Here is a 12,878-nt window from a genome sequence, read left to right as displayed (position 1 = left end):
TCAACTCAGATCTGTTCACTATTTCAGGACCCTCCATCTCCTAGTGTGACAGGAATTACATGTTTGATGTTATGCCATTGCTGTGGTTTTAGAATTGATAAACATTTCTTATTGAACAAAAAAATATCAAATGAGAAATTGAATGAGAAATATGCCTCTTTTAAGGGCATTTTACAAGAATCAGTCAAGTCTTAAATGTCATCCCTGCTTCTTTAGACTACTAGACAGTTTCACGGGGCAGAGTTCCAAAAGGAAGGTGCTTTTATTCACACTTGATGGTGAAGATTCTCACTTCACTTGGTTATGATCTCTTCATTGCTACTAAGAGACACAGGTTACATAAAGGCAGAGTCTGTAAGGCAGGTAGACTCAAAACATGGAATTGTCCTAATAATGCATGGTGCAGTTGGGAAGTGCTACTGGAAATAAGAACTACAGGCTAGATGAGGCCTAGTGCTGTACGTGTGAAATCCCAGCATTTGAGAGACAGAAGCAGGAAGATTGTGAGTTTGAGGCCAGTTGGAGCAACATAACAAGACCTTGCATCAAATCAACAACAGAAAGTACAGAGGTTTAAATGAGCAGAGTTAGTCAATCAGTCTGGGGATAATGGAAAGGGGGATTTAACAGCCTCAAAGGATGGGTGTATGAAAAGGGATAGGGAAAAGGCTTTGATGAGGGGGAAAACTCATTAAAGGTTCTCAGGGACCTGATGTGTCTAAAGCTATCAGAGGTTAGAGGTGGGATGAGCTTGGCTTACTATGAACTTGCTATGTCATAGTTTGATTTTAGCACCTAGTTCTCTAAAGAGTGAGTATTCTTCAGAACAGGAGTGAAGTGCTCAAATTCCATTTAGGAAAACTCAGAAAATTGCCACCCTGGCCTGAGTAGGAAGAGACACAGGAACTAAAAGATACTACTAGTAAGACCACATTTTAAGTGAAATATTAGATTTGGGGAAAACAAAAGACAGAACAAAAAAAAGCATTGAGTGTTATAGAGTAATTTTCAGTATAAAACTTGTAGAAACCCATAAGTGTCAAAGTTATTGTAGCATAAGAAACTTAGATGTTAGCATTGGTTAGTTATAGCGACTGTTTTTAGACTCATGGGAACCAGTATTTTAACTATTTTCTAAACGAAGAAACATTTAGAAAAAGCTGAGCAGGGGCTGGAGACTGGCTCAGTGATTAAGAGCACTGGCTGCTCTTCCAGAGGATTCGGGTTCAATTCCTTGCAACTACATGACAGCTCACAAATGTCTGGAATCCAGTTCCATGTGATTTAATAGCCGTGCACAGAGATACATGCAGGCAAAATACCAACACACATAAAATAAAAGCAAAATAAAAAACTGAGCAGGATAGAATAATGTACGGTCTGCAGTGAGAATGTTCATGTCTACGGGGCAAAGAGTGTCTTCATACGAAACTATTCTTTTCAGACAGACATGAAATTCTGTAACCCTGCTGAGGCAAACTTAACCGCTGTGTGTGCCTTGGGGTTGTTTTTCCAGCCTGGGAACTTAGCATGTAGAGCTCTCCTATTGCTCCCACAGCTGTGCTTCTGTAGAGTTAGCAACGGAGCCTCTGGCTTTTGTCACCAAGAAAGGGGCTCTGAGAATTCACTAGTGTGAACAACCCTTTCTTAAAGGCTTTGCAGAGATGACTAGAGCCTTGAGTGCTTGTGGGCCAGCATCTTCCCTGCAGGCTGTTCTTTAACATTAGAAGCCTTCCTAGAAACCAGGGGCTATCACAGCTTCTCTCAGATGGGGCTTGTCTCAGCCATGATCACAAATTGTGTCTTGGCAAAGAGTGGTGTGGAACACACTGGCCTTTTTAACCTAGTTTCATGACTCCTTCCTAGTTCCCTGTTTTACTTTTGAATCAAAAGGGACTACCTTCCCTGCCTCGGCCACTACTAGCCATGGGTGTATGGCACCAGCAGTCATAGACCACGGTCTCCTTAGAGTACAAAGATAAGCAATGCAGTTTCCCCAGTGACAGAAGAGTCTTCTTACATCAAGAGAGGCATGATAGAATTATAGAGCTAACTGCCTGAATTTTCAAGTTCATCTTGACATGTCAGAAAAGTTGTGTGTGTGTTGCTGGATTTATTCTTCTCGTGTATTAAGGGTACTTAAAAGAAAACTGTTTGAGAGGCTTAGCTTTAAAGGAGCGGGATTTGGCATCCACGGGGCTTATATATGGAAATCAGTGAGTTGTTGAACTGTCTTTAAAATAACTTGTGTTACTTTTCTTCAGCAGGAAGAAGTAATTAGTTAATAAATTTGATTGAATATTAAGTCTCAGAGCATGCTTTTCTTGGTACATATCCTTAAGTCCTCGTGTTCTAGGCCTTTCCCTGGCAGCAGCTAGTATTCATTGTAGAAAAACTGCAAGTCTACATTTACTGTCCATGACCTTTGCTGTCACTGACCCTGGTTTTTAATTGTCTTGCCTCTGAGATCTTCTAAAAGATACCTCATGAGAATATTAATAAGCAAATTGCTGTTAATCCCCACAGACACTTCTGCATTAGTTCTGTTTTGTCACCCAGTGTTTAGTGTGCCCAGTCCCAGGGGAGAGCATGTAGTACCTTAGGCTGTTCTGTCATTAATCTGACTTAGTCCTTTGTTACTTGCTTTTTTTCCTAAAAAGAAAGAATGAAAGCACGCTCGTAAGCAAACATGGAAGCTATCTCATCTTGTCTTCTCAGCTTCATTTACCTGTGTAACAAGCATAATTATAATTGAATTGTATTACTGAAGGAATCTCTTTGGCTATGTCCATTAAATTTTTTTTTGTTGTGCTTTGGGAAGAGGCTTATTAGCAATTTTCTAGAACTCCTTTAGTGTGTAACCTCTCTGGAACATGAACTAAGAGGCACAGGAGTAACTGTTTTTACGATTTACCAGAGGGTTCTTTAATTAATTTGTATTATGGTCAGATAGCTAAAGTGATGGCAGGTTATGTGCTCATAAGCCAACCTTGAGTTAATTTTATTGGAAGTCCATTAGTTTGAAACTTAATTCAATTATTATGGGCAGTTTGTCTTAGTTTCTTCTCTATTGCTATGATAGAGACCATAACCAAAAACAATTTGAGGAGGAAAGTGTTTATTTATTTTGGCTTAAGCTTATAGTCCCTCAGGAAAGAAAGGCTGGGCAGGAACTCAAAGCAGGAACCTAGAGGCAGGAACTGATGCAGACACCATGAAGGATACTGTTTACTGACTTGCTCCCTGTGGCTTGCTCAGTCTGCTTTCTTGTATACTTCAGGCATACCTGCCCATAGGACAGTACCACCTACAGTAGGCAGGGCCTCCCATCCTCCCAAAACAATCATTTTATCAAGAATATGCCTCATAGGCTTGCTTATAGGACACTCTGATAGAGGCATTTTCTTATTCTCAAGTGACTCTAGCTTGTATCAAATAGAAAAAAAAAAAAAACCGTGACATAGTTGTATAGGCTGGAATATCTCTTTTCATCTGAAAAGGAACTGAAAACAATCCTCTAGTGTCCTCTTACATATGACTATAAGTAACACTTGTAATTTAGGAAAGGGTTTTTTTCTGTTCCCTGGAGACTTGTTGTCTTGTTGGTAGACATTCAGTCAACCATCCTGGCTCTTACAAATTATTATCAAGCACTAAGTAGCAAGTCATTCAGCATACATGTTTAATGGTCCTGCCATGCTCTAGACTCTGTGGTAGAGATAGGGCTGGAAAGGTTAATGAGATACAATTTCTTCAAGTAGCTTCTATCAAAGAGCATGGGAAGCTCTAGATTGATGCTGGATTTAGAGAAAATAGCTGTTGAGCCACAATTTGCTGTAAAAAAATTATTCTACTAGTTTCTTTTAATGTTCTTCTTTCTTTTTTATTTAATTGTTTTGTTTTGGTTTGATTTTGGTTTTGTTTTGTTTTTACATTCCAGATTTTATTCCCCTCTCAGTCCACCCTCAGACTGTTCTATATGCCATACCTCCTCCTGGACCCCTGTCTCCACAAGGATGTCCCCATCCCCGCGTCCCCCACCTTACCAGACCTCTAACCTCCCTGGGACCTCTAGTCTCTTGAGGGTTAGGTGCATCTACTCTGACTGAACTCAGACCCGGCAGTCCTCTGATGTGTATATGTTGGAGGCCTCATCTCAGCTGGTGGTGATGCAGTGTTTAAGAAATCTCAGGGCTGCAGGTTAACTGAGACTGCTGGTCCTCCTACAGAGTTGCCCTCCGACTCAGCTTATTGCAGCTTTTTCATAGTTCAGCCACAAGGGTCAGCAGCTTCTGTCCATTGGTTCGGTGCAAATATCTGCATCTGACTCTTTCAGCTGCTTCTTGGTCTTTCAGAGGGCAGTCAAGATAGGTCCCTTTTTGTGAGCACTCCATAGCCTCAGTAATAGTGTCAGGCCTTGGGGCCTCCCCACTGTAGGACATTTCATCTAAGGTCCCTCCCTTTGAATTCTGAGAGTCTCTCACCTCCCAGGTCTCTGGTAAATTCTGGAGGACCTCCCCCCAACCAACCTTTTACCTCCTGAGGTTGCCTGTTTCCAGTCTTTCTGCTGGCCCTCAGGGCTTCAGTCCTCTTCCCCCACCCCAATACCAGATCATGTTCCCCTCTTCTTCCTCCTCCCCCTCCCCATCCCCTTTCCCTTCCAGATCCCTCCTTCCCTCCTTGTGATTGCTTTCTTCTCCCTCTCAAGTGGGACTGAAGTGTCCTGACTTGGGCCCTTCAGCTTACTGAACTTCTTGAGTTCTGTGGACTATATCTTGGGTATTCTGTGCTTTTTACTTTGGCTAATATTCACTTATTAGTGAGTATATACCATGCATGTCCTTTTGGGTCTGAGTTCCTTCACTCAGAATGATATTTTCTAGTTCCCTCCATTTGCCTGCAAAACTCAGGATGTCCTCATTCTTAATAGCTGTGTAGTATTCCATTGTGTAAACGAACCCCATTTTCTGTATCCATTTTTCTGTTATGGGACATCTGAGTTTTTTCCAGCTTCTGGCTATCACAAACAAGGCTGCTATGAACATAGTGGAACATGTGCCCCTGTGGCATGGTGGGGCATCTTTTGGGTATATTCCCAAGAGTGGTATTGCTCAGTCTTCCTAATGTTAACTCTTTGAAAGTTAAAAATGTGAAATAAACAATTAGGTGACTTGTACTTTAACACTGAATGGTGGGCCATCCAGATGGAAAAATAGCTGAGCAAAATGTGGTGGGATTGAAAAGTTGTCTAAAGAATTTGTCATTATTCAAGCAGAATTTCCAGATAAATCATGAGATTAGACTTGTACCTGAGATGCTGCCAACAGAGCCTTGGCTAGATGGAGTAAGAGAGAGTAAAGAGAGGTGTGATTGTGACCCTGTGATCAGAAAGGAACACCCACGAGAGAGAAAGGGGATGAGAGGTCTTGGCTTAGTCCCAAGGAGGATGGATTTACGGGACATGCCTGCTAAAGACTGCTGCTTCACGTGGGTGCCCAAGATGATTGGGGAAAAGGTGAAAGTGAAGAGTTTGGGTGCATTCACCTTGAAGTGCAGGCAAGATTCTTAATCTGAATATGTAGCCAGACAACTAGTAAGCCCAGTGTTCTGGAAGATAAAGAAGTTGGAGAGAGAAGATTTCAGTCATTCATCCATGATGTGGTGACAGGTAAAGTATCAAGAGAAGTGAAGCCATCCAAGTGAAGTAGAGAAAGGTCTGGCCTCTGTCTCTGGAAATAGCCACATCCCCCATACAAGGACAAAAAGAGGGAGGCAGCAATGAAAGGGGCACTGGGAATGCAGAAACTAGGCTGGCATGCTGTATAGAAAACAACCTCAGAAAGGAGGAATAGCCCTTGGTGAAATGGAAGGAAAGGTTGGAAAAGTGAGGCAGTTCCCTTGGTAAAGGGAGTTTGTCTTCAAAGAAGTAGTGATGGGGTGTGGGGATTAGAGTGTGGATGGGTAAGTTCCTTCTGTTTGAGGGCTGGTGTCTTTATTCCACTCTCTAGGATATACCAATCCAGCGCTGTAAAGGGAGAGTTTCTCTCTTACTCTCATGTGTTATAGATTTAATGAAGCATAACAGCCTCTTGTAGAGCCTCCTCCCACCTGCCCATGCCACTGAGGGAAGCTAGAGCCTTCTTCATTCACTTTAAGGACAAGATCAATAGAATGCTGACCTGGAAAGTAACTACTGTCAGAAGTTCTCCTCTGATGGTTTAGAGTTACACTTGCTTCCTTCACATAGTAAGGTATTGGCCAGTGTTTGAGGAAACTGCCTCCTCTCCCTACCAGGTGGCACATCTCTGGACTTTGTCAATTATTTGAATCAAGCTGTAGGCCAAAGTGACTTTGTCATCTGAGCAGTGATGGTGTTTAGAAAGAGAAGTAGGAGGTATAAGACTTAACTTTGAATGCCTTGGAAAGAGCAGCTCTTGTGGTGATAGCCTCCCATCCTGAAGCCTGCGGGTAGAATAGTTTCCTCTGCTTGTAATAGACCTTTGTTCTCGGTGTTCTGTTGTCTTGACAAGTCAAGTGTTTTAAACTTAACATTCTTAACAGGTCTTCCCCTGTCTTATAGCTTCCTTCTCCAAAGAATGTGCTTGCTTAAAAAAAAAAACATTTTGAGCATGGCCGGTAGCCCAAGTTATCACTGTAGCAACTGGGACCATCACTTCATAGAGACAGGCTTATTTTAATGCCTGTAGGCAGTCTAGTGTAACACAGGTTTCAGTTTCTACTCAATTATTTCTTTACTTGCTACTCCAACTTTAAGATAAATTAATAAATAACATAGGAAAGTTTATTTTTTCTAGAAAAATTAAAATGCACAATAGTTTATATTTCAAGTTTACTTACAAACATTTTTCAGAATTTCTAAATGAATTTGCAAATAAAATACTAATGCTTTTACCTGAAAACTTGACTATGATAAGATTAAGACACTTTTATCTGTTTAAAATATGTTTATGCATCTAAATTAAAATACTTAACTGTTTAAAAATTACTTTAGGACCCTGTGTCTCCATCAACTGCCTCAGGTCTTTTTCTAAGATTAAACATAAATTCTGGAATTTAGTTGTACAGCCTCCCTGTTCACCGTGAGCTTATCTAGGTTTATTTTCTACCTGATTATAAACACCAGTCCCCTAACTTGTCAGCAGCTCAGTTGAGCAGCCAAACTGTATTATTCAATATCTTGTCTGACATGAGGACACCAGTCCAAAGAAAGGGATATCACAAATTGGTGCCACACGTCAATAAACAGAGGCATTTTATTTTGCACCATACTAATTCAATCCAGTTCAGTTAACTCTCTTTCCCCCATGTAAGGACAGATGAGAAACGGCAGCCATGAATGGCTGAGTTGGTCATGTGTTTGACACACCAGTGTATGTGTACAAAGCAGACCATAATGGAGGGTGCAGCCTTTGGCTCTCAGACAATACGAGTGGGGACCTGAGCTCACAGGCAAGCTCACACCCCCAATGCATGCTCAGGTACAGAGGGAAGGGGCTGGGCTGCTGCCTGAGTGCTCTGCCCAGTCCTGACAGTGTAGAGAATCTAAACCATCTTTAGCTCCTTCTCAGGTCGTTGAGTTTTATTTTACCTTCCTGAGCAAAAATTACTTCAGACTGCATAGTACTTTGTGATTTTGATTAAAATCTTGGATCTAAATGTGCTTTAAAATGTGCTTCTGATAACACCCATACTTCTATTATTTCTCAGTTCAACAATTTCTCTCTGAGTGAGACAGGCTGTTGAGTGGATATGGTCACGATGTATAAAATAAATCCTGGGAATGAACAGAATAGATCAGAACCCCAAATGTGGAATGTTAGTGGCTTATTGAGAGGAGACCAGCATTGTTGGGAAACATGCTTGTTGTTCCTGGATAAGGTCTGAGGTCCTTGGGTTTGTCCTTAGAAGAAGCGTTCGGAGCATCTTAGCCTGTATGTTGTGCTCTAAAGTCCTGGACTGACGCCATTGCCTAGCACTCATTACTCATGGCAGTGTCCACAGAGCTGTCTTCTAGACAGCCAAGCCTTTCTGTCTTTCATGGAGTCTCAAATCCTGCTTGCCCCAGGAAAAAGGCCCTCTTCAGTGAATTCTGTGGGAGAGCATGACTTTCACACACTCGGTCTAAGAATTTTGGGATACCCTACCTCTACATCCTATGAATAAGGCTTTATTTATCCCATAATAAAATGTGGTTGGCCAGTTAATTGAGAGTGCTTATGTTGGGGCTCCAGCTTTACAGTCAGTGCTCACAAAGATTTGTCAGGCTCAGGGCTGGAGTCTCAGGACGAATCTCAGAGCCGGTTCCACTGTTTAGCAGTGGAAGAATTTATAACAAACACTATAATGTTGCCTAACATCCTTTAATCCTTTATATCTAAAATGAAGTTATGGAAGATAGAATTTTGTACCACATGATCCTCTTAATTGTCATGAAAATAAGTTATTTTTGAAAAAGAGTTTAAAAGAGTGCATATTACATACCTCAAATGACCTGAGATTGTGCATGGCGGAAGCTCTTCCTGCTCTTTGTTTTCTGCATTACTTCGTTCATTTTCTCTCTCCACAGCAGTCCTGTTTGGGAAATGCTTTTGCCATTATGGTTTTGCAGATGAAGGAACCAAGATATAGTCAAAGTGACTTGTTAAAGGTCACGAAGCAGCAGGCACAGGGGTCGAACACAGTATGAATTCATCTCCCCCAGCTACAAGGCCCTCGGCTCCTTCTCTGCTCTTGAGCACTTTGGTGTTTTGACACCCCTGCATGTAAATTACACATGGTAGTGTCCACCAGTGGAGTAGTACTCCAGTACACCAGTGGGTGTAGAGGAGTGTGTTGCTTATCAGAAAACATGACATGAGGCCAGGAAGCAAGGGGACACTACTGTTTCTCATTGGCCCCTTCATTACACTGACTAGGATTGAGAGCTGTAGAAAGTAGAAACCATCAGCAATTGCTGCCACAGTAGAACACTGCAGGTGCAGGGCTGCAGGTGCAGGGCTGCAGGTGCAGGGCTGTGGATACAGGGCAAGTACAGGACTGCAGGTACAGGGCTGCAGGTGCAAGGCTGCAGATACAGGGCTACAGGTGCAAGGCTGCAGGTGCGGGGCTGCAGGTGTGGGGCTGTAGGTTCAGGGCTACAGGTACAGGGCTGCAGGTACAGGGCTGTAGGTGCAGGGCTGCAGGTACAGGGCTGTAGGTGCAGGGCTGCAGGTACAGGGCAGCAGGTGTAGTGTTGCAGGTGCAGGGTTGCAGGTACAGGGTTGCAGGTGTAGTGTTGCAGGTACAGGACTGAAGGTACAAGGCAACTCAAATGATGGCCTTTGGGACTTTGTTCTTACCATTTGGTGTCTTGTCAGGGTTTTGAGGCATGACTGGTTCTCTGACACTATTATAGGACCTTGCAGAACACCATTCAGATGGCATACAGGGATAGGAAAATGTGGCAGCTGCAGAAGCCTGTCAGTGCTGTACTGCATGTCTCATGCTTGTCTGCCTAGTAACCCAGCCCGACTGCAATAGTAAAGTGCTTCCACAGGCTTGTCTCCTGGGAAAGGTCCACAGCCAGTGCTTGTAATCTGGCTGTGAAAACTTGAGTATGCGCTGGCTACATAGCACATTCTCTTGATGTGTGGTCCTACATGTATCATGCCTTTTAGGGTTTGCACTGTGGGATAGGATGTATACCTATAACCTGTGTTTCAGAAAAGATTTCCAAGGTCCACAATTTCTGTCACATGGTCAAGATTTTAAAAGTGAGTTCCTTAAGTCTTAGGCGTCTATTTTTTATATAGTATGCAGACAATGGGGAAATATGTGGAATAAAAGACTCCCAGGACATTAAGCTGCTTCGTATCTCTTCTGAGGACAAGTGCCTTAAATGCTGGGTACGATTTGCAGTGGAACAGCAATGATGAAATATTTACTCATCGGAGGCTTTGAAGTTGAGCTTCTCTGTGGTGATTGTAGTCTCCTTCCTAATGGGCACATTTCAAAGGAGAAAGTAGCTGTGGCACTCTGCTGTGATGTCTCCAGATGGATGGAATCTGTTTTGTTTTGGTCTGTTTCTGACTAAATTTTGAAAGCTAGCTACTTAGAAATTACATTAATGACAGAAATTATTTCTGCTACTGTGGACTCATTCTCATTGACAGGGTATGGTTTGAAAGTTAATTTTTCTAATATACTTGACATTTTAAACAAAGGGTGCCTAATCTCTCTTATTCTATAACCTTTCCAAATGTAAATTTTCTCAGCTTTCCACAGAAATATATCAAAAGGGTTGATTTTATATATATATGTGTGTGTGTGTGTGTGTGTGTGTGTGTGTGTATGTATATATACATATATACATACATACATAAAAATGAGGAATAGTAGTAAGAACCACTTTAATGAAGTATCTTACTGGTAAAGTCACCATGTTTAAAGATATTTAGAAACTGTGTATTTACGATTTATTGTTCCTTGATTCTGACTACTGGAAGATTTTCTTTCAGGGCTTAAACACGGGAATGTTTTAAGGATGTTGAGTAAATACTATTTTGCTTCTACTTCTTGAATGGAATTTCACTTACTTAAGTTAGGATTTTAAATAGACATGTTGCAGTGTGGCTTAAAATGTTTCTATTTTTCTGTTTCTTTTCATATAGACTATGACATGTTTAACCTTTATTTTATGCTTTATTACTTAGTTTTCATATGAATCCAACAAGCAGTGATGACCTCAGGAAAATCCCGGTAAGTTACCAAAGAGTTATAAGATCACCAGAGAGCAAGCCTGGCTTTTTTCTTGAATATTCCCCTCATGCCTCTCTCCCTAAACACCTCAATGGCAGAAACAACATTGGTCAGTGTGATGGTTTGAGGAGAAAGAAGAAAGTGAAATTGAGACTGCCTGTACTACACAAATGAGTGTGGCTTCTGTATGTACTCAGAGACAGCCCAAGCTGATGTGGTTATAATTGAACGTCTAACTAGGATATAGTTTGTTTATAACTTGTGACCTTAATGTGAAAGCTGTATGTCAGAGTCAACATTATAGTTGTGAAAGTAGCTAACATTTATTGTTGGGTCAGGGACTGAATAAAGAGCAAAGCTGCTTGCTAATATTCAGTTGGAAAGCAGCGAGGTGAGAGACCACAGTTTATCAGCAAAGGCTTTGGAAAGACAAATGCCTTAGAATACCTATCTTCCAAGTCAGGCCTAAAGCAGGTCTTTCCCAGAATTGACAGCAGTCAGCTAAATGGATGTGTGTAGTTGCAAGAATTGTTGAGATAGTTTAACTTTGTTTAATTGTTACCTGAAGTTCAGGATTGTATTGGAGTTTTCAGTTGCATCTGAGCCTTAAATTTGTTGACCTGGAGAATAAATCACTTTATAAAAGTACAGGCTGATGTTCTTGGGGGAAAACTACATTCTCACTGAGTAACAGAAAGAGGCCAATTTTGCTGTTTGAACCATCTGCCCTTAATATGTGTGATCCAGATAATTTAAAATTTTTTCAGCAATTGCACATCACAATTTCTAGTATATGTTTGTCTAAAAGAAGTCAAGGTGGGGCTATAGTCTTATCTTATAAACCATTTTAAGTACAGTGGTCTGTCTAAAGAATTGTAGAAGATACTGTGGATGCACAGGACTTTAGATAATGCTTTTGCTGTTCTATGCAAATGATTTCTAAGTTTTGATGTTTTATAAATACTTGTCTTTATAATGTGGCTGTCTTGAAGCAATGTCAGACTTTATGAAGTCAGTGTTTGATCAGATAGTAAAATGAATTCTACCAGCTGTTACTTAATCTCAAACAAAATGCAACATCAAAAATTGATTTAATATGTAGCTATTGTTTATTAGGTAACCTTAATTACAATTTCCATGTGCTTGTAGATGTACTTTTCCAAATCTTATAATTTATCACTGTTAAAACATCCTTAGAAATCTTTAAAGAAATAAAATGTGAAAATTGTTTTAGTTCAAGGATTTAAAGGTGATAACAGAATCCTTGATGTGTGATTGTTTTTCTATGGAATCTAACTATTCTAAATGACAGCTAAAAGATTACTAGGTGTTGCTAATGTACTGTAAGATACAATTAAGAGAGAAAGAGTTCTTACAGACGAGTTTTCAGAAGAAGTTATTTGAACAATTTTTATGTTGAAGATTACAAGATGTTTGAAGTAATTTACATGAAGTTCTCCAGTAATAGACATCCAGCAAGTTATTTTCTCTCCTTCTGGAGGGAGTATTGTGTAATTAGGTTTGTATGTCGGCTATGCTGGTGCCAACACCTGTCTGTGGAGGCGCGGTGTTTAGGCAGGAGCAGTAGCCAGTTGAAAGGGCAGTGTGAGCTCTTTAAGGCCTAATTAAGAACTGAAAGGGAGATGAAGAGAGGAAGACAAAGGATGTGAAAGTAGCTGAGATGATGTTCCCAGAGCAGAGTCCTCATTACACCATAATGAGATGATCTGAGAACGCCAGCCTTCATCTCCTCCCTCTCTCCTCCAGTTGCCTTGGATGTCAGTTAGGACCCCACCAATATTTGGTTACCAGGGCAACCTTTCTTTAAATCTTCAGTTATTTTGAGTCTTGATAATTTGCTTTTGTCTGAATTTAAATATTGTAATATATATGTATATATATATGTATATATATATATATATATATATTTCCTAGTTTAAAGGGCTAGATTGTGTGTAAGGCAAAAATAGCTAATGCGTCTAAGAACCTTCGCATGAGTCTTACTATTTAACGTTCTGTTGAAACCTTCAGAGAGGGCTGTTCCTCTCTAACCCAGTCTTCTATCTTTGTGTCTGCGTAAGGGACTTGACTTTGAGCAGACATGAAGTAGAAAGGAAGGA

At 40.8% G+C, this 12,878-nt stretch overlaps 1 protein-coding gene across 2 annotated transcripts in view; it reads left to right on the top strand.

The window, feature by feature from the left end:
• Positions 1–12,878, top strand: part of Rab11fip2 (RAB11 family interacting protein 2) — a 37,155-nt gene that overhangs the window by 19,564 nt on the left and 4,713 nt on the right. For both annotated transcript variants that reach the window (XM_087552386.1, NM_001107447.2), the window contains exon 4: positions 10,713–10,758. In XM_087552386.1, coding sequence (XP_087408512.1) covers positions 10,713–10,758 — 46 coding nt within the window. The remainder of the gene's footprint in view (positions 1–10,712; positions 10,759–12,878) is intronic.

The sequence above is a fragment of the Rattus norvegicus genome, chromosome 1, assembly GCF_021556685.1.
Source record: "Rattus norvegicus strain SHRSP/BbbUtx chromosome 1, alternate assembly SHRSP_T2T, whole genome shotgun sequence".
Taxonomy (NCBI): Eukaryota; Metazoa; Chordata; class Mammalia; order Rodentia; family Muridae; genus Rattus; species Rattus norvegicus.
This window is presented reverse-complemented; position numbering and strand designations above follow the sequence as displayed.